Consider the following 24230-nt stretch of genomic DNA (forward strand, 5'->3'; position numbering starts at 1 on the left):
GGGGAAGTCTGGGAGAAGGGCCTGGAGTGAGTTATTAGGTCATCCTGTTTTGCCCCTTGGGGTCATATATCAGTCCAGTCAATATCTGAGTGCCTACTATGTGCCAAGAACCACGCTGGGCTCTGCGTTTCAAGGCTCCTAGTTTGGGGAAATCGGTAAGGGGCACAGAAGGCAGACTCTAAATCCCTTGGGGCTTCTGGTTCCTCCCCAGAAGTCAACAGGACACCAAGCATATGCTTATTAAGCACCTGGATGGCAATGCGGTTGATTCCACATGGGGGCCAGGGAAGAGCTAATGTAGCCCGACTTCTGTAACCCTGAGCAAAATCCCTGTGCTGAGTGAGTGCGCGGCTGGTCCCCCAGCTTGGGCGCCCCAGCCTCGTCATGACAGAGGAGTTTTAAGGGAAGAAGGGGGCTAAGTGCCCGAATGAACAACAGGAGGATCAGGAGGCAGTGCCCATTCACGGATGGGTTTTTTAAACCCACTTTTATTCATTAATTGTAAGTAGTACAAATATTCCAAAAATATAAACAGACACTTAATGGCATCCTACATTTCAAGTTTTTGAATACAAGTTTATCAAACCATGAACCTGTAAGTAAGGTAGTCAGAACCCCACAGCCCAGTCACAGTGGGAAGCAGATCTCCCCCACCCTCCAAACGGTATCTTGAAGAGGGTTACGTGGCACGACATGGAACATGTAAAATCTGAGATACTACAAGCAAAGAAGCTCACGGGGCGCAAAGAGGAGGGTCTGCTCCAGGGGCAAGCCCCACAGCACTAAAGGAATGGGGCAGGGGGCCAGACCCCTGCCTTCCCTCCCCTGCTTGAGTGCAAGTATTTACCAGTATCAAAATAAAAGGACAAAACTAAAACCCCATTTTACCAAAAAGGCGACTGAGGGACAGTAGTGGCAAGTAACCGACTGAAGACCTGAAGGGGAAAACAGGCTTATTTCCGCAGACGTTTCACCTGTCTGGGACATGGGATAGAGGACAGCCTTACAGGGGGGGTTGCCTTACTGAATGAGGCCTCATGAACAGGGTAGGGGGTAGCAAAATAGAACGGAATCCATTTCCCAGGGAATGACTGCCTTTAGACTTCCCATGCTTTTAGCACAGAGAAGTTTGTGGGCCACTGTTAACAGAGGTGAATTTATAAAATGGTGAAACTCTTTGGGAGGCAGGAGGGAATTAAACAGAAGGTCCCAGGTTAACTGAAGGCAAATTTACTCAACCTCGCTACAGTAAGGGACCCATGGACCTACAGAGTGTCCCCTCTACAATGTGCAGAGTGGAAACTCTTACCTGACCCTTTCCAAACCGGTCCTGTGTCCAAAGCTCCCCCTATGAGAGGGACACGAACATCAGGCTTTTGATTTAGAAGCCCAATCAGAGAGACACACTGTGTCCCTGAAGAGGCACCTTAAAGAACTGAACCTGGCAGGTGGGCAGATTCCTGGCACGGCGTGAACTGGGGTCGACCAGGCCTGGTGGCCTATTGCTTCCCGAAGACCAGCCTCAAACAGGAAGGGCTGGTAGGAAACCCCGGAACAGATCCTGGGGTGAACTGGCTCCCTCTCAATCTTGCCCTCCTCCAAAACTGAGTCTGGCCTGATTCCTCTAAGGAGCAAGTCTTGCCCCTAACACACTGTGAAACTGGAGACCAGAAGGTGCATAATGACTCCAGGCTGGCCCTGGTCCACACCGATGGACCCTGCTTAGACTTATTTGGCTGAGCTGCCTCTCCAGGGAAGGGAGGAGAGGGTGAGCGGGGGTGTGGCATTTCCGGTGAGGAACTGCATGGGGGCAGGGCAGGGTTCTGGCGAGAACGAGGCCTATGGAGCCGGGCTTCATGCAGCAGCAGCGGGGACACTCCCACCAAGCCATCCTGGGCTCTAGTCACGAGTCCCTTGGAACACTTGGACAAGCCTGATAGGAAAGAGGGTGGCACTAGCTCTTCCTTCACCTGGAGGCAAGGAGACCCAAAGCAGGGCAGAAAGGGTCCTTGGAACTGGATCAGCTTAGAGCCTCTTATTGCTTATTTAGTCAGAAAAGCATAGCTGGACCCCATGGCAGATTTGGCCCAAGGGCTAACCCTTAGGATGGGGCTTGGGAGAGAGGCCCCTCCTGCAATATTAGGATAGAGGCCTAGGCCAGGGCCTTAGAATCAGAAGCTCCCATTTTCCTTCAGGAGGTGTCGTTCCTGGCCAGCCCTGGAGCACTCTTCCCCTACCTGCATGAAGCAGGATCCCACAGGCACCAGGGAATGACGCCTGGGAAATGATCACATGGGCTTTGGGGACCCTGTTCTACTCAATGTGACACCAAAGGGAAAGACAAAGCCTCACAACCTTGGGACAAGGAGGGGAGGTGGCATCACAATGCTAGAGAAGGATGCTAGGTGGTCAGAACGCCAAGCTGCTGCTCCACCACCTGGTCCCGGCTAGCTCCTCAGACTGGCCTAGTGTGTGGCCAGTCTGGAAAGGATAATGGGGGTAAGTCCTGAGTGGGCGGTGTTCTTGCACCTGAAGCAACTTACAAATGCTTTGTGACATCTGCCTCCAGGGAAAACAGAGAGGGGGATAGGCCATGGTTAAGGCAGTGATGCTGAAGTGGGCCTCCCTCTGGGGGACCCCTTGTGCTCCCAATTACAGCAGCACTTCCCCTTTTGTTTTCCATTCTGGGGAAACTTCCTTTTTGTGACTTATTTTTTAAAGCATTCACTATTAAGAAACTTTGAAAGCGAAGAGACACGCAAAGCGCAGGTGTGTGAAGAGCTCACTCACACCTGTTACCACTGGCAGGAGGCACGTGCGTGACGTTGGGAAACTGAACGGTGAGACACCCAGCCCCTCAGCCCAGGAAATGCAGGAGTGCCTGAGACCCTGGAGAGAAAAAGCAACGGCCAGGAAGGATGAAGACACTTGGCCCTGCGGGAAGACACGAGAGAAAAGAGCCCTGCCCAAGACACAGGCGGGTGGGACCCAGAGCGCCCTTCCCGGACTTGGGGACAAAGTCCTTGCGGCAGCACCAGCAGAGAATGCCCGAAGGGCAGACTGAGGGACACATCCCGAGCCCAGCTGACCTACAAGCCAAGGGGACACACACACTCACGCCCTTGGGATTTTCCTCTTCCCTGCACCTCCAGGGCCTCCCACGTTCACCTCAGGCCCAGGACTGCAGCTCTGTCAGAAACAAAACAGCCCAACACTCCATATTTCTAAAGAAAATTTTAAAACAGAGTCAAAAGAACGGAAATCAGTTATCTGTCCTCTTCCAGGGCAGGGAGAAGACCTCCTTCCCCACAGGTTCAAGACTATGGCTAGGTGGTGAGGAAGGCAGGCCCGGCACCCAAGCCTTGGGGAGACACAGAAAGGGCCCGAGCCAGGCACTCGGCCAGAGGCTAGTGCAGCCCTTGGGCCACAGGACCTGATGGCCACTGGGGCTACCAGTTCTGGATACAAGCTTTCATCTTCCCAGAAATGTCGTCTTTCTGTCTGCAGCAGTCGGCTAGAGAAAGGCTTCGGGAAGATGTGTGCCTGGGGCACCCGAAGGCAGCCTCTGACCCTACCTTTCTCCGTGGCATAAGCCTTACAACGCTGAGGAAACGCCATAGGTTTGGCAACGGAGCCTTCAATGGTCTTCATCCCTATAGAGCTCGCTGGCTCTCAGGGTGACAGGAGAGGAGACAAACTAACTTGGGGAGAGTCTTGATCATTCACTTTCTCCCCCAACCTGACACACTTATATCCCGGGGCCACAGTTCAAGGCAAGACACACTCATACACACACACACACAAATACACACACTTACTCACATCTCGGGAACCCAACTCAGGGAGCAGGCAGCTCTCGGTATCGCTGGTCTGATATCTGCCCACTCAGCATCTAACCCGTCCTAAAGCTCTTTCCAATCACTTCTATTTCCAGGTCTCATTTAGTGAGATGCTCCAGATTCCGCTCTGTCAGGCTGATCATAAAGGCACAGTGTAGGAAAGTCCCCTACTGGGATGGCCATTGCTCGGCAGCAGGGAAGGCTAAGGGGCCCGCAGCTGCCCAAGGCTGGTGTAGACATCCTCCGCTGCGCTCAGCTCCTCAAAGATTGGGATCAGGTTCAGCAACTCCGTGTCTGCCATGTCATCAAACCAAGACTGCACAGGCACCTGGAGAGGGAAAAGGCAGCGTAAGTCTCCCGACCGCCAGTGCTTCCCTCCCTTGCCCCAGACCCCCGGAGGCTGGCTGGTCCACCTGGGGTGGTGCCCTCCTCTGGTAAAGCCCATGGTTCCACCACCGTCCCCTTCTCCCTCCTCCTTCCAGGGCAGGGACTCTCCCAATCCCTGCAATGTGGGTGTATCTGGACCACTCACTGCATTCTCTGGGTGGAAGATGTAAGAAGCAGGCGAGTTGTCCAGAATGAGGGTTTTCCTCAGGTCCCTTCCCAGGCGGCTGAGGTCCTTGACATAGCAGCCCTGGTGAAACACACAGGACTCACGGAACAGGCGGGCCCGGAATACCCCACACCTGTCCAGCAGATCCGTCACAGGGTCAGCATACTGAGGAAAGAGAAGATGCTTTTTGTTTGGATGCAGTCCTGGTTTCCCCGTGGTATCCCGTGGACCAGCAAGGAGCTGCCACACCTGCTCCTGGTTCTTTACTCCCCTCCTGCCCCCAGGTACCTTGGCTAGGCTGGCAGTGAAGAGAACACATTCAAAGAGTTCCCCCATCCGTCTCAGGAACTCATCCACGTAAGGCCTCTTGAGCACGTACACCTGAGGAAAAGCAGAAAGGCTTGTTGGAGGCATCCCTGTGAGGGTGAAGCATCACAGCATCGGTCACGGTCACCACCTACACAAAGAGCAGTAAGTAGGTTCAGACCTTACTCTGTCTGGACTCCCACACCCCAGCCTCTGGGACCACCTGGCTGGAAGCCTTCTGCCCCACAGACCAGGGCACTAGCGTCACCTCCTCACCAGGCTTCTGCTGGCTCAGTGGTCCCAACCTTGACCCAGCTCAGGAAGAAACAAAAACACCTAATGTCCCGGGAGCCATCTTTGTTTCCGGCGGCGAACCGTCAGCTGCCTCCAGAAACAAGTAATCAAGAATAGGCCTCACAGATGGAAACAGCCTATCCTGGATTACTTGAATCCAGCCACAGCCTCTGTGGGAGTTTCCTGTCCTTGGCTCTGACAGGACAGTTAGTCCAGGTCCCCATCAGGCAGGGTCGCAGATACTTCCTGAAACCTCATGCCCTCGCAGAGCTTCTCTGAAATGCACCAGGGGAAAGTGACTTTTTCCCCTCAGTGACCGCAGATCTGACACCCTGCAGCATCTTGCTCTAGTGACCCCCCCCCCATTTTGTGCTTGCCCCTGACAGCCACCCCTAACCCTGGTGTCCACCTTTCATAACCTTGCACATTACGGCCTAAAAGCTTCACTGGCTGCATGTCCCTCATGGGCCTGCTGTCTGTTGCTTCCCTGTCTCCACCCAGGTGTTCTCCTCTCATCCAGCCTACACAGGTGCTACTGGAACCACTCCTTCAAAGTTCTTTTCATCCAGCTCACTCCCTGCTCAAGAGTATGTGCCTGCCATGACTCTCCCTCCTGGAGATGGCCTGGACTGGCCATCGACTCACCAGACCCCTCCCAGCTCTGCAGCAGAAACCCTCTGCTCCAGGTAGCCACAACCGGGCCTCCTTTCATTTACCATTTCTTTAACTTTCAACAAGTCCCTCCCTCCTCCTGGCTATTCATCAAGCTTGGCATCCTCTCAACACTCTTTGCTGAAAATGCACCTTCTGCAGGTAGACACCTCACCCCCACCTCCGCTCATTTAAATGTCATCCCTTTTCCATTATTCACACCTCTCCTTGTTAGCCAGGAGTTCACAGTGTTTGAAGATACGCCTTTGTCTTTTATCTGTGGGTTCTGTGTATCTCTGTACCCTCAACTGGACTGTAAAGAGCTGCTGTGCAGAGTCCAGCACTGGGACTGGGAGAGCACCTCAGCGGGGAGGACGGTGGTGGGTGAAGAAAGCTTCTAATGGACACAGGGTAGTGCTGACCACCCATGGAAGCCTCAAACCCCATTTCCCTACAAGTAACTCTTCTATTTGACTATCAACACCACAGGATCCTTAACCCTGGACTGAGCAGGTTGTGTAGGGCCAGAGTCTCACCTTATTTAGATTCAAGCGCTTTTTGATAGATGGATACTGAGTATTTATTGTGGCAGAATCCAGTGTAGGGACCCCAAGGGGAGGGGAATTGGAGAAAGCTTTACAGAGGAGGAGATGCCTGTTCTGGGGAGAAAGAAATTCACCAGCTAGATGGAATGGGTGGGCAGGGGAGGAGAGAAAACAGCTAGTACTGACTTCCTTGTCTGTAATAGGCAGATACACCAACTCTTCAGCTTTAGAGAAAATGTATTAAGTCATATAACAGCGCTGGTCACATTCAGTAGGGGCAGGGGAGATAAGTAAATGATAGCTATTACTACTATTAAATAATTTAATTTTAAACAGCTTGGCTGCAAAGAGAAAAAAGGTGACAGCTAGAGGGGGATGAGGGGCTGCATTTTTTAAGATGCGAAAGCCTAGAATGTGAAAGGTTACCAATAAAAACAGAGAGGCTGAAGTTACAGGAAAGGATCAACTGATGGAACACAAGCCCCGAGGAGCAGAAGACCGCGAGTTCCTAGGCTGGGCGTGGCCTGGCAGCAGCTCACCTGGTGAGTGGTCCCTTCGATCTCTACAGGCACTATGAAGTCAGCGTTGTTGATTGGCTGGAAGGCAGAGGAGTTAATGAGTCAGCTCGTGGGAAGGGACAAGAGCCCAGCCACACCCCAGTCCCCGCCACAGCCAGTGCTCCGCCCCCTGGGTGGGGTGGGGAGGGACAGATATCAGAGGCCCTAGGAAGCTCCTGCTGCCCCAACTAAGTGGCTCTCACCCAAGTACAGGCTGCGATACCCCTTCTGGTTTTCCCTACTTACCACCACCTGCAAATTCTACCTGAGCTGAGACAGTCTCTGGGCCTTCTTGAGTTAACAAACATCCTGATAAAATGGATAGGGGCATGGCCCAAGGCTGACTTAACCCCTCTTTTGTACCCCTGTACAGAGCCCTGGTGGCTGTGCTGTGACAGGGGGGCAGCTGTAGCCTGTTGTCAGTGACTGCGGAGAGCAGGAGGTCCCACTCAACATCATTCTCTGGTGGGGCCTCCAGGTATCTGTGATGCGACTGTGGCTAAATGCCAGAGGCTGGCCCTACTTCTTGATCACTCTTCCATCATCAACTTTAGGCCACTTCACTGGCACCTGCAGTCAGGCTTCCAAGACAGCCCAGGATGAGTATAAGAGGAGCTCCAGATGTCCAGTTACCTTAAAGGAGCTATGCACAAGGGTTTCATCCAAGTCAATGACCACGCAGATTCTTCCTTGATCTTCCTCTGTCACCTCCGGGAGCAGACAGGTCCCTGGAATCTAAAACCAGAGCCAGGCTACTGAATCTGCCACCGAGAAAGACTAATTTCCCCCAACAGAACTCTGGGAAGAGCTGGGCCCATTGAGGAGATGGAAGCCCCCTACTTCAGCCCAAGAGAGGCGACACTTAAAGGCCAAGAGGTAGAGAAAGAAGAGACTGAGCTGGCTCCTTCCTTCAGCCTGGGACTGTGAAGTGATCCGGATACTGGAGATGGAGGCCAGAGCTGGTGATGGATACCAGCTGTCCCCCGCACAATCTAATGCCTTGCACATGGTGGGCCCTCAGCAAATATCTGGGACAAATAGCTTCCGAGGGCAGGGAGTTAGCCAGCCAGACACAGAGGAATGAGGGCATCACCGCATGGGGCATGGGGTTAGCAGGTATCACTGGGTGTTGGGGCTTCTGAGGACATACCCTGTGAGATTCACGTACCTGATAAAACTGGTACTGGAGACACTGGAGCAGATCCGACTACGGGAGAAAAGAAGGTGGTCAGTGCCAGCCCACTAATGCCTTTCCTGGCTGTCTAAAGCCCACTCAGGCCTGGAGGGGAATTTTCTCCCCAAGACCCCAGCCCCCTGGAAAGCTCTGACATGACAAAAGTGACTTTCCTTAAGAGCTGGGCAGGAAAGGGGCCAAAATCTTCTTTCCACACTAGGCCTGATGAAGGATGGAGAAGGAAGTGTCCCTGTTCTCAGCTGCCATTGGCTCTCCAAGGAACAGGGAACTCAAGCAGCTGATGCAGGGACACAGAGTCAGAGGCAGAATCAAAATCGGAACTCCTCACTGTGGAGGTTTAGCCTCTTGCTTAGTCCTGGAACCCAGGCTTCTCTTTGAGAACATGTGTTTTCTCCATCCTCCTTGGGGGCCTAGATTAGGGGGGAGGTGCGCTGAGCCCCTACAAAACACAAGTAAGCCAATGTGAGCCCACACTGTGGGTCCTGAAATGGGAGGTAGAGTGCAGAGAGCTCAGAAAGCCTCTTCCCGCCTTTGGCTAATAAGTAAAACGTTATGATGCAACAACTAAGTGATCTTAATGGAAACCCTGAAGAAAAATTAAAATCCTAGCACTTAGAAAAACTTAATGTTGGCATTTTAGTGCATTTCCTTCAAGCTTGCTTTAGCAAGCAGTCTTTTTTCTTCATGATATATAATTTTGCATTCTGCTTTTTGACTTAATGTTGCAACTCAATACTCTTCCACATTGTTGTGAACTCTTAGTAAAAATTAACAGTTCAGTTAATACCGTCATGTTGTACTTCATTTAACCATTTTCCCCTTTTGGATAATGAGGTGATTTTTCACTGATGTACGTATCTTTAGCCTGGTTTTGAAAGAGAGGAAGGACAGCTAAACCTTGGTGTTTCAGAAAGAAGTACAAATGGCACTGGAGAAAGGAGGATTTCTGTCCCCCGCCTCTGAAATGCCAGACATATCTTCTGGTAGTTATAAGAATCAAAGACACCCACACATTTCCAAATGTCTCTCACAGGTACAGGTGAGAGTGCTGCAAGGGGTTATCAAGAATGTGATAGAATTTCAATTCCTTGGTTCCCTGAAAGCCTAGAAACTTGGAAGGTATTTTTGCTTAGTTAGAAATAAAAAACAACAATCACAGGACTTACAACCAGAGAGATCTGAGTTCAAACCCTGATACTACCATTTATTAACCATTAACTATTCAGAGGCTACATACACCCTCTGAGTCTGTTTCCACGTCTGTGAGTGGGAATCCTGTGGCTCTCCTTGCAGGGCTGCTATGGGTCACATGAGACAATCTATGCAAAGCACCTTGCATCATTCCTGGAACCTGGAAGGATCTGGACCATGGGGCCCCTCAGAAACCACAGGGACATCCGGATGGCCCACACCACAAATGGGAATCAACAGGAAGATGGACCACTATGGGAAGGACGGAGGAAGGGCCTCCTCTGGGCCAGAGATCTTCCAACTCAGGCAAGGCTGCCCTGCCTCCCTGCCATGGTTGCAGGGACCCCCACTCGCTCACAGCAGTCCCGTCCTTGCTGGCATCACGCCACCCTGGATCCAGCTACCTTAGCAATGGTGTTGGCTTCCTCCTTGTATGCGGAGAGCTCAGTGGAGGAGCTTGACTGGCCAACATGCTGGGCGCGAAAACAGCAGAAAAGGGCCTTGAAGATGTTACGTCCACGAGGCTTCTTAGGAGAGGACTTGGAGACCAGGCCTAGAGTGGAGGGAACGACAGAGGCATTAGCTACAGGGCGTCTGTCCACTAATACCCACCCCCGTGCTGTATCCCCTCTAGTTTATAAGCTCCACTGGGGCACAAGGCACGTGCTTGGCGAACAACCAAATACAGTCAACAGTGAAATGTACATGTTTATTCCAACATCATCTCTGTAAAGTAGAAACAGCAGGAATCCCCAGTCCCTGGTGTGGGAAATAAACTGCAGAAAACTTGCTCTTCATTCCATGGGGGGTGAAGGGGCACTCAGAGATGGGGCCAGCTATAGAATCCACTTTGGTAGCAGCACACCGAGGGAACCCTCCAAGGTAATTCACAAAAATCCTCCCTAACACCAGTTCCCAGAATACCACCCAGTCTAGAGAAGGGAGTAAGCTAGACCTCTTCAAGTCGGTGCAGCTACAGCCCTGTTCTGGGTCAGCTTCCTTCAATCAGTTAGTTGGCAGCACTGAGCCCAGACTAGAAAACAGAACAGCTTCAGCCCCAAGAAGCTACAAGCTTCGTTCACACCCTTGTGTCCATCCCACACTCCAGTCACTTTCCTTAACACTCCCTCCCCTCAAAGACCACAGGCATATCACTCTCTTGGGACACATACATCCAGCGCTGGGTTCTGGGTTGACGTCCCTGCTTCTAGGCTACAGCTGCTAAGTCCTGCCTTGACAATTTGAGCTTTGGAAATACAAAGCCATTTTAATAGGAGGCTTGGCAAGGCAGCCCCAGAAAGGCCAAGCCGATAGAAAAAGCTACAGGCATTTACAGGATCAACCAGAAATGGACTTCGGAAAGTCTTTTTCAAGTTCCTTTTATTATTATTATTTTTTTAATTGGAGTATAACTGCTTTACAATGTTGTTAGTTTCTGCTGTACAGTGAAGTGAATCAGCTATATGTGTATATACATCCCCTCCCTCTTGGACCTCCTTCCTCCCCTCCCCCCACCAAGTTCCTTTTATTTTAGAGGAACTGTTCCAGCAACTGTTGAGCAAGAGCAGGGAGCCAGGATGGGTACTGTGGCCAGGAGGTGGCGCCGCCCAACCGCTGCCAGAATGGTCCTCAGCCACAGGTCTCCTCTCCAGGGGCCAGGGCGGGGACAGGCCTTGGGATGAAGTCCACCCCACTCCGCTTTGAAGCACAGGGCAAACTCCTGTGCGGGGAAGTAAGTGCCAGACATGTCTCTGCCTTTATGTAGGTGCGGGGGAGAGACAGAATGTGGCACTGAGGATAACCTTCCCCGTGCTGTTGGGTTTAAGAAGGGAAAGGGGGGGCAATGTGGTGAGCCCCCCACCCCAGCAAGGCCAAGCTCCCTGGCTCAGTCCTCAGAGTACAGGCTGCACCTGCACGGAGGCGGCTCCGGCAGAAGAGGTGATGGGAGAGCCATTTAACACCCAGTTACTGGGCTGCCTGAGCCCCTGGAGAGGAGAGAAAACCAAACTCTGTTCCTGGGACCAAAGGTGAGGCCGCTGACCCTCAGTCAAGGGGCAGTCAGCACCGCCCCAGGACAACCGACTCAGCTCTGGCTCAACAGGAAGGCTGAGGGCTTCCTGCAGGTGCAGGCTGGGCACCCCAGTCCGTCTGGTCCAGCGCTCTCTCCTTCCCCTCCCTGGGTCGGGCAGATCCCTTGACACTGGTATGACCATTAGAAACCTTTTAGAAAATGTTCAGGCTTCCCCAGCAATTAGCCTAAAAACCTGGATATCACTCTCAAGCTCCTGGCCCTGCTGGAAAAATCAAGATTTCCAGGGACTGGGGATTTTGCCCTGAAGGAAAAATTTGCGTTGGAGGCCTCGCCCAAGGCCCCTGAGTCCAGGAGACAAACTTGAGAGCAGAGCTCAGTACTTAAAGACAGCAAGACGAGAGGTTCCTCGGACTCTTTCCTACTCTGAATAATCTACCCAGAAATCGGAAGGAAAGGACAGCTTCTCCACCTGCCTGTACGGCCCACATTCAATTCCGAGCCCAGGGACGCAAGCAGACGCTGACACAAAGCTCCAAGACCAAAGCTGAACCATCTCTTTTCCTTTGGTTTATGGTTTCTTCACGCAGAACCACAATCAGAGGCTTAACCCGGGCACTGAGCCTTTCTTAAAAGGCCACACAGCCCAAGCCTTTCCTGAAGAGAGGCCATCAAGAACGCACTCAGCATCTTAGTGACAGACGCTGTGAAGGCTGAGTAATCCTGAGAGGCAGGGGGTGAAAGGGGCAGCTGGCTGGGGCCGTGGAGAGGCCTCGCCGGTGCCCACTGCGGGAGGCCCAACAGGCAGGAGCGCTTCAGCCTCAGACAGGGAGCTTGGGAGGGGGCGGGGGCGCTCCTCAGCTCGGTTCGGACTCTGCAGGGGATGAGGTCTTCTTAAAACACAATGCGGCCAGGCAGCCCCTGGGCCTCAGAGACCACAGATGCCTTGACCCCGGGGGCAGGCGCTCGGAGCAGAGCAAAGAGCTGGGGCGCCTGGGGAGGGGACCGCAGACCCACAACAGCAAGGTCAGTACCCCAGATGTTCCTCACTACCCCCTCCCCCATTGGGGCCCCACTTCCCTCTGTCCTCCTCCAGGCTGTGTGTCCTCCTCACCTTTACAAACACTGCCACTGACAATCAGTGGCTGTCAGGGCCTCTTCGGCCTCCCGCTAACATGGCGGCCTCCTGACGGGGCCTGCCATGGCCTCAGCCGGGTACATTCACTGGCCTCTGGCTTCTGAGCAGCAGGTGCCCGTGACTCTGGCTGAGCGAATAACTCCGGGGCCTCCAGGGCCTTTGTCGCTTCTACAGAGCCAGGACCTGTGGAAGCCTTCGCTGGTTTGCAACCACGCAGAAGAGTTAGAAACAGAAAGGCTCCCTCCCTTCCGAGGACAGGGAAGCGGGCTATGAGGAGCCGAGCACCTGAGGCAAGCTGCTCGGCCTCTCTGGGCCTTGCTCATGTCTACTGAGCACCAGCGATGGGCCAGGCCTGTGTCAAGACACTTGACATCATTACTTCATTTAATCCTCACTACAAACCCATTTCTAAGCACTAATCCCCCATTTCACAGAGGGGAAACGGAAGCACAGAGAGCTTAAGTAACCTGCTTGAGGTTACACAGGTAGTAGGACAGCAGAGCCAGTATCTGAACCCAGAGCCAGGGCTCTTAACAACTACTCTGTAGGGTCCCCTACAGCTCGGGCATCGTGTCCGATTACTCCTGCAACAAGTGGGAAGTGGTGGTGCACTCTTAAGATCTCTCAAGAGTGTGTGCCCTACTCCTCTCCAGGCTGGGCTGGTGAAGGATCAGTTTGGGGTCCAGCCCCCCTCCTTTGCTGTCCCCTTGGGCAGTCCATGAAAGGTGTAAGGGGTGAAATAGTACAAGGCTCCCTTCACCGCCACCCCGGCCCTGCACCTGCTCTGACTGGCAGATACCTCTGGGAGATCAAGAGGACAATGGGGTGGGGGGGAGCTGGAGCCAGGAGCTTTGGTCCAAGATCCACTTTGTTGAGTGGGTTTAAGGATGAGGGGGTACACCCAGAGAGGGATCTAAGACTCGTATCAAAGAGCCTTTCAAAGGACTCCTTTCAACCAGCGCTCAGCACTGTGTCCGTGACAGCCAGGTGCAGGTCACGCCCATCCCTCCGTGTGTGATGGGAAGGGGCAGTGGCCCCCTCCCCGGAAGAGGAACACTGGCACAAGAGGATTTACAGGCCGGTGAGGATTTCATTGCACAGGTTTCCCCAGTGAGGAAGGGCAGGATTCCAGTGGGTACCACATAGCTCCATTACTGATGTGCACCTGTTCTCCCTGCTCCGAACATCTGGTTTGGAGCTGAATGTCGGAAAGGACCAGCACAGACCTAACGGGGCGGGGGCCGGGGTGGGGGAGCTCTGGCTCAAGAAGAAAGTGCGCAGGTTGCTGAGAACAGGGAAGCCAAGCCACCCCTTCAGCTCACTGCTGCGAGGCTTCCTACTGAGGCAGGATGTGAAGAGAAGGGGGGATGTGGGAGGTATTCCCCCCTCCCCCTCCCCCCAGGATCACCTGGGCTGGGGTCCAGGCTCTGCCAGTTACTACTCAGCCACACAGCCTCTTTGAGCCTTAGTTTCCTCATCCGTTAACTGGGATAACAGCAAGACCACTCTCCTGATAAACAAGACTGAACACAGTCACGCACTGTGCAGACTAAACTTAAATGCCATGCTCATTTTAATATTATCTAAGGGGAGATGACCACTCCTTGGCAACACTGTGGCCACCCACCCAGCATGTGGCTGAAGCTCAAGAACAGAAGACGAGAAAGGTGCCAGAGGAACTCTGATCGTGAGCAGGTTTCAAAAAGTCAAAACCACCCCTATACCTTCTCCCACATCCACTACAAAACTTGTTTTCCAGTTGCAAACTCCTTGGCTGGTCTCTGCAAGTAACAGGAAAGCAGGTGAGGCTGTTCCACCTGAGACAAAGAATGCCCTCTCCCCTTGCGTCCACCATCACTGGCCCCCAAGAAGCACCAGGTGGGGATGCTATTTGCCTCTGCCTCTTAAGAAGCTTGTGCACCTACATGTATGCGTGTACACACACACGCGCGCACACACAGATGAAGACTGGCTTTGCCTGGACAACACTATTTTTAACCTTCTTCTGAAGGTCAGGTTGAGATATCACTGTTGCCAACAACACAGCTTTGTGTCCCAGCAAAGGAACTCCTCACACATCCGCCTGGGATTCGGCAGAAGGCAAGCTCTCAGGCTGTCGGATTTTAACAAGCCCATTCATGTAGAAGGATGCCTTCTTGGTTCATCTCTCAGAGTACTTCTTTCTCCACCATCTCTCATTCCCCCCACAGCAAAGGATTTAGTCTGGCTATCACTATAAAATGGCCTCCCGGAGGGGCCTCCCTCCCCTTAGCTTTTGGAGGAAGGAGAGTATTTGGAGCATTTCTGGCCTTTCTTGGCCAGCTGCCTGGGCCTTGCAGCCAAGATGCATCTGATTGGGGCTCCCCGTGGAGAGGAGTCCTCCCAGGTCCTCAGCAAGGGGCATCTGTGCCTTGGCTAAGGACAGGCCCTAAAGCGCCAGGTGGACAGAAGGGCTCTTGGACCATCAGGTGAGTCAGCAGGGGAACAAGGAGGTGAGAGATGCCTAGACATCCCCCACACAGGAAAGACTGGAAACCAGAGGCAGGGTGTACCAGCTTCCACAGTGCTCAACTGCTGACTCTGCTCTCCTCAGGTGACAAGGCGGGGGGGGGGCCTCACCCAGCTCGGCACCAGTTCCCGAAGTTCCAGAGAGCAGCTGTGAAGCTGACAGCGTGGACTTTCAAAAAGTAGTTTTAGCCACGTTGTTTGGCTCACACCAGCATGTTCTACGCTAGCGCCCTCCCCGCGACCAGCAGCCAGGCCGTCCTACCTACGCACACGTCTCCGTTAGTTCCCCTTCCCTGGACAGGACAGCTCCCTGCCTCTACCTCTCTTCTAAGAGAGGAGGACTTCTTTCAGTCCTGGGTCCGTAATGCCACTTGTGGGGTGAGGGTGGGGGACCCGGTCACTCGCTGCCTTGCCTGCCTTTTCCCTGCCCCTCCAGCAGTCGTCACTGATCTCAACATAGGGCCTCGACTTCAGGACCTTCCCTCAAGAAGCACTCAAGTTTGGGAAGCAGGGGATCCCTGGCAACTTCTAAAACAGGATCAAGATACTCTGTCAATTTCCAAATCAGCCTTTAAAAGAGTTATTGGCAGAACACCCTCCTGGGCAGCTGTAACATATTTTAGAAACATGCTGGGGCTGGGGGTGGGTTCCCAGAAGCAGCAACAGGCCCTGGACCAGAGCAGTTTCCTCACGGATACGTCAGCAGCAGGCTTAGCCCCCAGCCCCACACCAGAGTGCTCTTGGTGGATGTCAGGAAGTGATCTGATGGCTCACAGCAGCAGCAGGGATAGAGCTGAGATGCCATCCAGGAAAACCCAAAGGGCTGGACCCTGCCCTTGTTTTACTGTATGCAATGCCTGCTAGAGCAGAGATGTCATCGTGGGGGACTGGAAGCCATACTTGCCCACCTTGAGCCTCCCTCTTGCCCTAAGGAGGTGCAGAGCAAGCTCCTATGGGAGGCCGGGAGGCTAAAAGAAACCTGCCAGCAGGACACAAACACCCTCTTAGTGGCTGTTTCAGCCCCTCTCTTGGCTCTCTGCCCGATTCCTGAAATGCTTGGGTCTGGTGAAAGACCTGAAGAATCTAGTGCCTCTTTCCTCTCCAGCTAAGAAGCCTGCTTTAGGTGACATAGGCATGAGAGTGCGATGGAGAAAGAAGAACGAAAGCTCAGGACAAAGCAAGGGACCTCAACAGTCTCTCCTCTGACCAGTGAACGACAGAGTGGTTACACAGGTGCCATGGACTTAGGCTTAAATCCTGGCTCTGCCACATGTAAAGTGTGTGGCCTTGGGCCTCAGTTTCTTCATCTGTAAAATGGAAAGACTAACATTACCTATTACATAGAGCTGTGAGACTTAGAAGGCGGTCTGGGTGTGTCCTGACCCTAGTAAAACGCTCAGTAAATCTCAGCTGCTAGTCATTCAGTACAAAGCACTTTCATACCTTTATCTCAGTCTCAATCTCAAAATGTTCACATTGAAAGAGACTACAGAGATTTCTTCTCATTCCAGAGGTCACACAGAAGTAGTGGCAGGGCCAATCCTGGGAAATGGCCTTTTCCAGGACTCCACAAAAACCAATCACAGTCACACACACTCACACACTCGTTGAGGGTGGCCAACCAGTTCCTTCCTTCCTTCCTCTCATGGCTGGCCCCTGCAGAAGGACTGGAAGCAGCCTGCCAGGGAGTCTGTCCCACCTACAGGGTCACTCACCTACTCCTCCCACACCCCAGCTGCACCTGGGACCAGCCCACCAGGATAGGTGTGTCCACTGAGAGAGCACTGAGCTGGTCGTCAGGAAGCCTGGCTCTTGCCCCACTTCAGCCTCTCAAGCAGCCTTGTGGTCTCACCTAAGGCACCACCACCCTGGGTTGTTTCCTCACAGGCCAATCAGGAAAGGTCTACACTGCATGGTCCCTCACAAGGTGGCTTCAGATCCCCTGAAGTTTGAACAGGCACTCTAAAAAGTGGAATGCACAATGCAAATGAGAGGCAGTGCGGGCCAGCGTTAGGTTTGACTCTGAGCCAGTCCTAGCTGACATGAACCAGCCACGTTCCTGTGGACAAGGTGCTTGGGGTTTCTCAGCGGAAGTTTTCCTCACTTGTCAAGTGGGGATCATTCCTATCTCACAAGGTCACTGTGAGGCTCAAGTGAGACACTATCAATAGATATAAAAGGCTAGGGCAGTGCCTGCCCCACAGTGAGTGCTCTATAAATATCACGTGATCATTACTGGTAAGCGGGGATCACTACTCTGTCCATTCACACTCAGAAAACTTTTGGACTCCCCTTTAGGAGCCACAGGATCTTTAACAAACAGGAAAACTGGATCCCTCCAGGGACTCCTCCTGCTCAGGGCTGAACAGGCAGCTGGGGCCACTGCTGCGCTCACCTGGCTCTTCTCCAGGGACACCTGTCAGAATCACAGGGAGCATTTGGAACACACGGATGCCCGGCCCACCTGCTCATGCTCTGATTCAGTAAGACCCAGGTGGGGTCTGTATTTTTAGTAAGTGTCACAGGAGTTTCTGATGTGTGTCCCTGGCTGAGAGCCAAAGTCTAAAGGTTGCCAGTGGTCCCTGTGGCCCCTTTCCCCACCACATCTCACTGGCTCAGTGTCTCTGCAGGTCTCAGGGGACTTGCACCCCAGAGCCTGATTTTCCTTTCTAGGGGCACTTGCTCTAATCTATCACAATGCAAAAGACCCAAGCCTCCAGTCTCTTCCTGCAGGTCCCTGTTCCTGGGAGGAGGGGCCCTAGCCCCATTCTGCCATGGAGGCAGAAGAGCTAGGACCCACGTCCTGGGAAGGCACTTCCACACACCTGCAGTATGCACTCGGAGCCTTCCCATGAATCTGCTTAGCTCTCATTGGGGTTCGGGCCACATTTGTTCCCTAAGAACTGTGTGGGTGGGAAAGAGCAAGTTCTACAGGATGCAAAAACTATTCATATGTCACGAGAGAAGAAGAAGGTATTGAATAAAAAGAGGATAAGAGCAAAGCCTGATTTGGGGTGGGGGGTAGGGTGGGAGGGGGGACTAGGAGCACCTGGGAAAGGAAAGGAAATGCCAGCAGGTCCACTGAGAGATCAGGTTTAAAGCTAACCCTTAGAACAGCTGACGAATATAAAACAGGACATCCTTGCACCTCCTGCCCAGAAGGCCGTGTGCTCGCTGGAGTACCCATTCTGTAATAACAGACCTGGTGCAGGCACACTCAGACCTGAAGGGCTGGGCACTTTGCCAGACAAAGAAACTCTGTTCTATTTGGCCTCTGGTCCAGAGAGGCTTCAAGTTCTAAGTCAACCTCTCCACTTTGATTTCTACTAGTTCCTTCAGAAGATTTGCACGTTAATAAGCTCATCTGCATCCCAGTTGGGAACTATTCCTCCATTTCAGAAGAGGGAGGGAATCATGACAGAGCCACACCCAACCCCGTGTCCGCAGGACAAGTGAGTTAATTCTGTGCTTCCCGGGCTGGCTGGCCTGAGACAGGGTGAAAAGCAATTTAATGCTGAGTTTGTGCTTTCTCAAGGTTATACCCCAAAACCACAGCAGCAAAGACATAGCTTAACATCTATTTCTCTTCAAAACCCCAGTTTCTTTTTCTTTCCTTGTTACTAGCATTCCTTAAAGAAATCTGAATCTCACTGGGTTCTTTAACTCTCAAAACAAATGCAGACGGTAAGAGAACGCAGCACACAGTTGTCTCAAGTCTTCATTACATCCACTTCTGAGGGGCCGAGCAACTGCTCACAAGGTTTAGACTTCAGAGACTCTTCACAGGAGGTGCATGGCTCCCTGGCCTCCTCCCATCCCAGATGCCCAGGCGCCAGGCAGGATGGCAATAAGCCCCAAGGCACATGCTACTCACATAAAATCCCATCCTATGTAACAGGGGCACAAAGAAGGGGTCTGTGCAGCAAGGCTGTTTGCAAGTCTCAGAGGGTGATTCTTCCAGAAGGCCTAAGCCCTCACATCAGTGTCCCCTCTGACCCCCGGCCACCTGTCTTTAACAATAAAACCCACATGACCGTGTGCTATTTGCACTATGTCCTTGGGGGAATGGAGGAGAACCGGAGTGGTGGTCTAACTGTCTAAAAAGGAAGGACGTTAACATTTATCAATTATCTGCTAAGTACAAGGCATTGGAGAAGTGTAGAGACCGATACCCCTATTTTATAGATAACTCACTCGGAACAGTAAAGTGATTTGTCAAGTCTCACTGCAAATAGGGAAAGCAGGGATTTGCATCCAGGCCTGAGGCAACCAATTTTGCTCCTGGAGCAATTCTTCTGAACACTTCTAACTGCTGCACCTGCCCCCCCAATCCCTTCTTCACTCTGAGAGACAAACTTCCCAAGACGGTAATAAAGGACAATAACCCAACTTACCCAAAAGCTAGGAGGAAGAAAGTTGAGGAGAAGGGGAAGAGATATATACTTACATATAAATACGTATTGTCTTTCTCTTGCTTAGTTATGAGCACATGTATTAATTTGCCACAGAAAGGCTGGGAGCATCAACTCACCTTGGCTAGAAACGTGACTTCTATCGTATTTACCATTTTAACAAAGTCCTTGATCATGAGGGATTTGGAAGGTCCCACCGGGAGCACGAAACGGGACCTCTCTTCCACCCAGTTTCTTTAAGACCCCTATAGTTGAGAAGGAGGAGACACGATTCAGGGACACTACCACCCCTTGCCGTCTCTCAAGGGGTTTTCACAGCAATTCCTGAGTCCTGGTCCGTTGCAAGCTCTGCAAGTCAAACTCAGCAGCAGAACTGCAAACTCCCAGTCCCGGGATGGTGGGCATTTACAAACGTTGTTGCTGAGTTAGCAGGGCTCCCTTGGGTTGCTTCGGGAGAGAGCAAACACAAGCTTAAGTCACCACACAAGCCCCTACCTCACTCCAAGATGGGGGAACAACTCCAAAGGAGACAGAGGAGCGAGCCACAGCGGCCACAGAGGCCAAGGCCGAGACTGCGCAAGGAGGGGAGAGGAACCAGTGGGGCGGGAGGAGCCAGCTATAAACACACACCCTGGATGCTCACAGAACAAGCTGAGGAAGAAAGCCCCAGGGAGACTGAGACTTGGTCTAAACTTTTCAAGTTAAGGGCCTAGCTACAAGCACAGTGAAAGGTGTTTAAGCTTTTACATGGGAGCGTAAGGCAGAATTTCTCCCTTATGGGGAGAAAGCAAGAGTTAGAAAAACCTGCCACCAGCCTAATTCTTAGGGATGGTCAGCTACCAGAACCTGCTGTTCTGTTCTACATGTGAAAAGACAACCCAAGGCATCATCATCCACTCCCTGAAAGGAAGGGGCGTCAGGCCTCACAAAACAAAACAAAAAAGGTCCCAACTCCCCCAGAGGGGCTGTGGGTCACTCAAGCTCTGGAGGAGCTTGCCTCCACCCTCTCGTTTCACACTGGGAGGTTATAAGGTGGGCCCATTTCCCTGGCTTCTCCCCATCTAACCTCAAAGCCCGAGGCACAATCTCCCAGCAATGGGGCGACACCGTGACACCCTCGTATGGGGCTGCAATAAATGGCCTTTTTCTGGCCAAACTGATATTAACTTTTCTTTTTTACGTTGGTATCGTACACAACCCTATCCTTGCTGTACCAGGAAGCCATTTCACCCATCTGTTTGGGAAGATGATCCAATTTTGGTCCTTTTATCATCAATGCTTTCAGCAACTTTGTTTGTTCTACTTCCCCTACTGTAATTACTTTTGAATCATCAACACACCCAGCCAGCCTTAAAGCTCCCAGAACAGAATGCTAAAAAAGAAAAAAAAACCTGCAATGGCAAACAACTTCACTAAAAAACCGCCCATGATAGGAGCAATTTGTATTTTTCTAGAAATTTACTGATTAATAAACTGCCTCAGTACTCCTTCCCCTTTTTCCAAAGGGAGGCAGAGCCTAGAAATGGGACACTGTGAGGAGGGGAGAGGGCACGGAACTCCAAAGGAGCTAAATAAAACGTCTGCTCCCCACCCCTACTTTTATTTTATTTTATTTTATTTTTTTAAAGATGCAGGATTTGTTTGTAAGTGATGAAGGATTCAGAAAGTTGGTTTGCTTGTTGCTGGGTGCCCAAGCAGCCTAGGAAGAAAGTATGTCTTCTCTGGAATGCAGTCAAATTACACGGGGGGAGAGAGACCCCCAAGCTGTCGGCTTGAGAATTCAGATTCCTCCAGGGATAAGTCTGAAGGACAAACCACACAAAAAACGAAAAACGTAACTCTAAGAAAAATCCAACCGACATCAGCAGCTGAACACTGTCAAGAAGCCAGCTGCTTGCTTTCTGCTGTCATCTATTCTGTTCCCTACCACTTGCCCTGGTGGAGGAAACTTCCAACTCTGATTTGTAAGCTGTCCCTTCAGAAGTCCAGCTTCTGAAAAAAAAAAAAAAAAGAAGTCCAGCTTTCCCTCATTCCTGGTGTGGTCCCCTCACTGGGAATGCACCCTCCTGAGCCCCTACAGGAGGAGAGGACCAGAGTAGGGAAGCTCAGGACTCTTCTTCCCCTTCTCATCAACACTGCCCCCTCTGGAATCCTTCCACATCCACATTTCTTCATTTCTGGCTAGCACTTGGAGTCCCTTCCTGGGACGAGGTTAGGAAGAGAGCGGGAAGAATCAGGAGTCAAGTCATAAACACAGAAAAGCCTCCCCTCTTCAGCCCTCAGCACAGCTGAGCAGCCAGTAGAGGGGTGAAGTTGCAGCCTGGTTAGTGATGCAGTCAGGAGAGCAGGGGGTCAGGGTCTTTTGCGGGGGTTGGGATCTGAGCAGGCAAGGCTTATTGAAAGTAGGGCCAGCGATGCAGGAAACACACACTACACCCCGCCGCCCCCTTCCCCCCCCCCCCCCATTGCACCGGGGAATTACGGAATGGCTGAAACCACCAGGCCAGCCCGTTTGCCCCTAGGCAAGTTGGGGGAGCTCCTGGGGACCGGGAACCCCTGAAATAAGTGATCTGCTGACTAATGTTGCCAAATACGGGGATGTGGGGCTATACCCAGGCTCCACAGCTGGCCCCCCCGCCAGGCTCTAGGCCTCAATATGTTCAAGTGCAGCACTGGCCCTTCTTGCCCTGTTCTGGGGGGGTTGAGGGGAAGGGCAGGGACGCTCCGAATTTGGGCCCAAGAGCGTGATCTTCCCAGCCTCAGGCCAGGTGGCCCCAGTCTGGGAAGTTCTCCAGAAAAAAACAACGCTAGTCCTTACTCCCCGCGGAAATTCTGTCCACTATTTTAGACACATTCCTCAAGGCCCGAAGAAGAACGTGGGGGAGGGGAAAAGAGTTTCGGGGCCTCCACCGTGACCAAACTCAAAGATCCCACCCTCAGGCCCCAACCTTTCCCCCGCCCCCAGGAGAGGCCTCGGCCTAATCACCCTCCGGTCCCCAAACCCGCCCCAGAAAGGGCCCGCGACCCCCCTTGTGTCTCCACCCGACCCGCAAGAAGGCAGGGGCCGCGAGCCGCTGCCCACGGAGAACTCGCACTTTTTCGCGGCGCGATTCAGAAACACGCCGGATCTGATGCCATCCGGCGAATTATGTAACCAGGGACACCAATCTCGGGCTAAACAAACGCGGCTCTGTGTGTGCGGCGACGGCCCCGGGGAAGCGCACCGGGGCAGGGAGGGGCTCCGGCCGGGCCTCGGGGTCGCGCTTGTTTGCTCAGCAAAAGCAGCAGGAGACGGCCGGGCGAGAGTCCCGCGCGCCGAGGTCCCAGGCCGAGCGCAGGGCCGCAGGCGGACCAGGTCGGTCAGCCAGAGCTCGGCCCCTCCCCCACCGCGGCCGCCCCCGCCTCCGGGCGGTGAACTTGGTCCCAAGTCCCGCCGGACACCGTCACCGACCGCTGCCTGAGCAGCCTCGGGCTTGGGGGCGGGAGGGGGGTGCTGGGAAGTGCTGGACTCCAGTCCCGGCTCCATTCTAGCTCGGGATCGCCCGGGACCCCCTCGTTCCCCTCCCCTCCCCACCTCTCTCCCCGCGGTCCTGGGGCAGCCGCGCGCTCTGGTGCGGGAAAGTGACGACCCCACCCCCCAACTCTGGAGAGGATGGGCGCCTCGCGCTCCGAGCGCTTACCCCTCTGTCTCTCTGCCCGGGGGGAGGGAGTGCAGGACAGAGTGACAGCTGCGCGGATGACGCCCCTCCCCCTCGGGCGCTGGGAGCCCAGGGCCCCGCGCAGCCCTCCCCGGGGCCTGAGTGCGCACCAGGTCGCAGGGGCGGATGGAGTAGGGGGTCGGGTCGGAATCGCCCACTCTGAGCCCCGGGAGATCTGGGGCCGAGACTCGGGTTCTGGGCTGTGCTAGCCCCCTCCCCGCCCAGGGGCGACGCAAAGTTTTGGGAAGTTGCTGCCCCTACCTTGCTTGGTGAGCACCAGGGCGTCTTCCCTCCGCGCCTGGGTGATGATGGAGCCGTGTTCCATCTAACAATCCCGCGGGCCCGGGCTGGCTGGGCGGGAGGACGCGCGGGCGCACAGGCTAGGCTGGGCTGGGCTGGGGGGCCTGGGCGGGGGCCCGCTCCGGCTCAGGCTCCGGCTCCCGAGACTCCGACTCCCACTGCTGTTCACATCCCTGCTCTTGTTCCTCCCCTGGGCCGGGCAGGGAGGCGGCCTGTACGGAGAGCGGGAGGCCCGGGCAACGGCTCCCCCGGTTGCCCCCGGCCCCGATCCCCCGGCGGCAGCTCCGGGCTCCTCAGTTTGGGTCCAACATGGAGAATCCGGAGCGAAAACAAGAGGAGGAAATGGGACACGGGGCGGTTTCCAGGCTCCCCCCCTCCCCTCCGTACTCCAGATAAACAACCCGCGGCTGCAGCGCCCACCCCCGCGCGCCTCCAGGATCTCAACCCGGCCTCTCTACAGCCAGCTGGCGCCTCCCGCTCCGGAGCACCGTCCTAGGCCCCGGGACCCTCCACCTGTGAGCGGCCCGGGTTGTGGAACATCCAGAGCTTTGCAATTTTGTTACGGAAAAAGCGAATCCCCGAGGGGGGTGGGGTAGCGGGCGGGCAGGCTGGCAGGGGAGACTTGAAACCGCTCCGGCGTCCCGATTGGCCCTCTCCGAGAAAAGGGGCGTGACCCCTCCTTACTATGCGGTGCGAGGACCCAACAACATTCCAGACGCTACGGCCACGCCCCCGGGCCGCTCCCCCCTCGCCGGCCTGCGGCCTCCCAGCCTCCTCGGCCACACCCCCTTCCCAACTACTTAAAAGGACACTCCAAAGCTCACGTTTCCCTACTCTGTGCTGGGGTGTTCCCGTCTGTGCAGTTCTACGTGAGTAAGGTAGAATGGTTCCGCCCTTCCGGTAATCGAGCAAGCCGCGAAGCCTAACTCAGGTCGGGCCAGGATGAGAGAGAGGGTTCGGGCAGTTGTTTTACTTCCTACTTGGCGCTCGAATTGTGGACCCACTGTTTCACAT

The 24230-nt window shown here is 53.7% G+C and overlaps 1 protein-coding gene across 1 annotated transcript; it reads right to left on the bottom strand.

Moving 5' to 3' along the window:
• Positions 1-454: 454 nt before the first annotated feature.
• On the bottom strand, positions 455-23619 carry CTDSP2 (CTD small phosphatase 2). The gene is made up of 8 exons (XM_068561441.1): positions 23178-23619; positions 9536-9684; positions 7914-7952; positions 7379-7480; positions 6728-6784; positions 4681-4773; positions 4372-4557; positions 455-4167 (listed from the first exon to the last, which is right to left on the bottom strand). Exons 1-8 carry the CDS (start codon positions 23239-23241, stop codon positions 4042-4044), a joined length of 816 nt encoding a protein of 271 aa, XP_068417542.1. The 5' UTR covers positions 23242-23619; the 3' UTR covers positions 455-4041.
• Positions 23620-24230: the final 611 nt, after the last annotated feature.

Source organism: Eschrichtius robustus, chromosome 13 (assembly GCF_028021215.1).
Source record: "Eschrichtius robustus isolate mEscRob2 chromosome 13, mEscRob2.pri, whole genome shotgun sequence".
Taxonomy (NCBI): Eukaryota; Metazoa; Chordata; class Mammalia; order Artiodactyla; family Eschrichtiidae; genus Eschrichtius; species Eschrichtius robustus.

Bases quoted from the DNA above. Each gene is read 5' to 3' on its own strand.
- CTDSP2 (XM_068561441.1), bottom strand. From the start codon at position 23,241: ATGGAACACGGCTCCATCATCACCCAGGCGCGGAGGGAAGACGCCCTG. The intron at 7,481-7,913 runs GTACGTGAATCT...CTCTGGTTTTAG, and splicing joins TCCAGTACCAGTTTTATCAG to ATTCCAGGGACCTGTCTGCT. The intron at 4,774-6,727 runs GTGAGCTGCTGC...GCTTTTCCTCAG, and splicing joins TCGAAGGGACCACTCACCAG to GTGTACGTGCTCAAGAGGCC.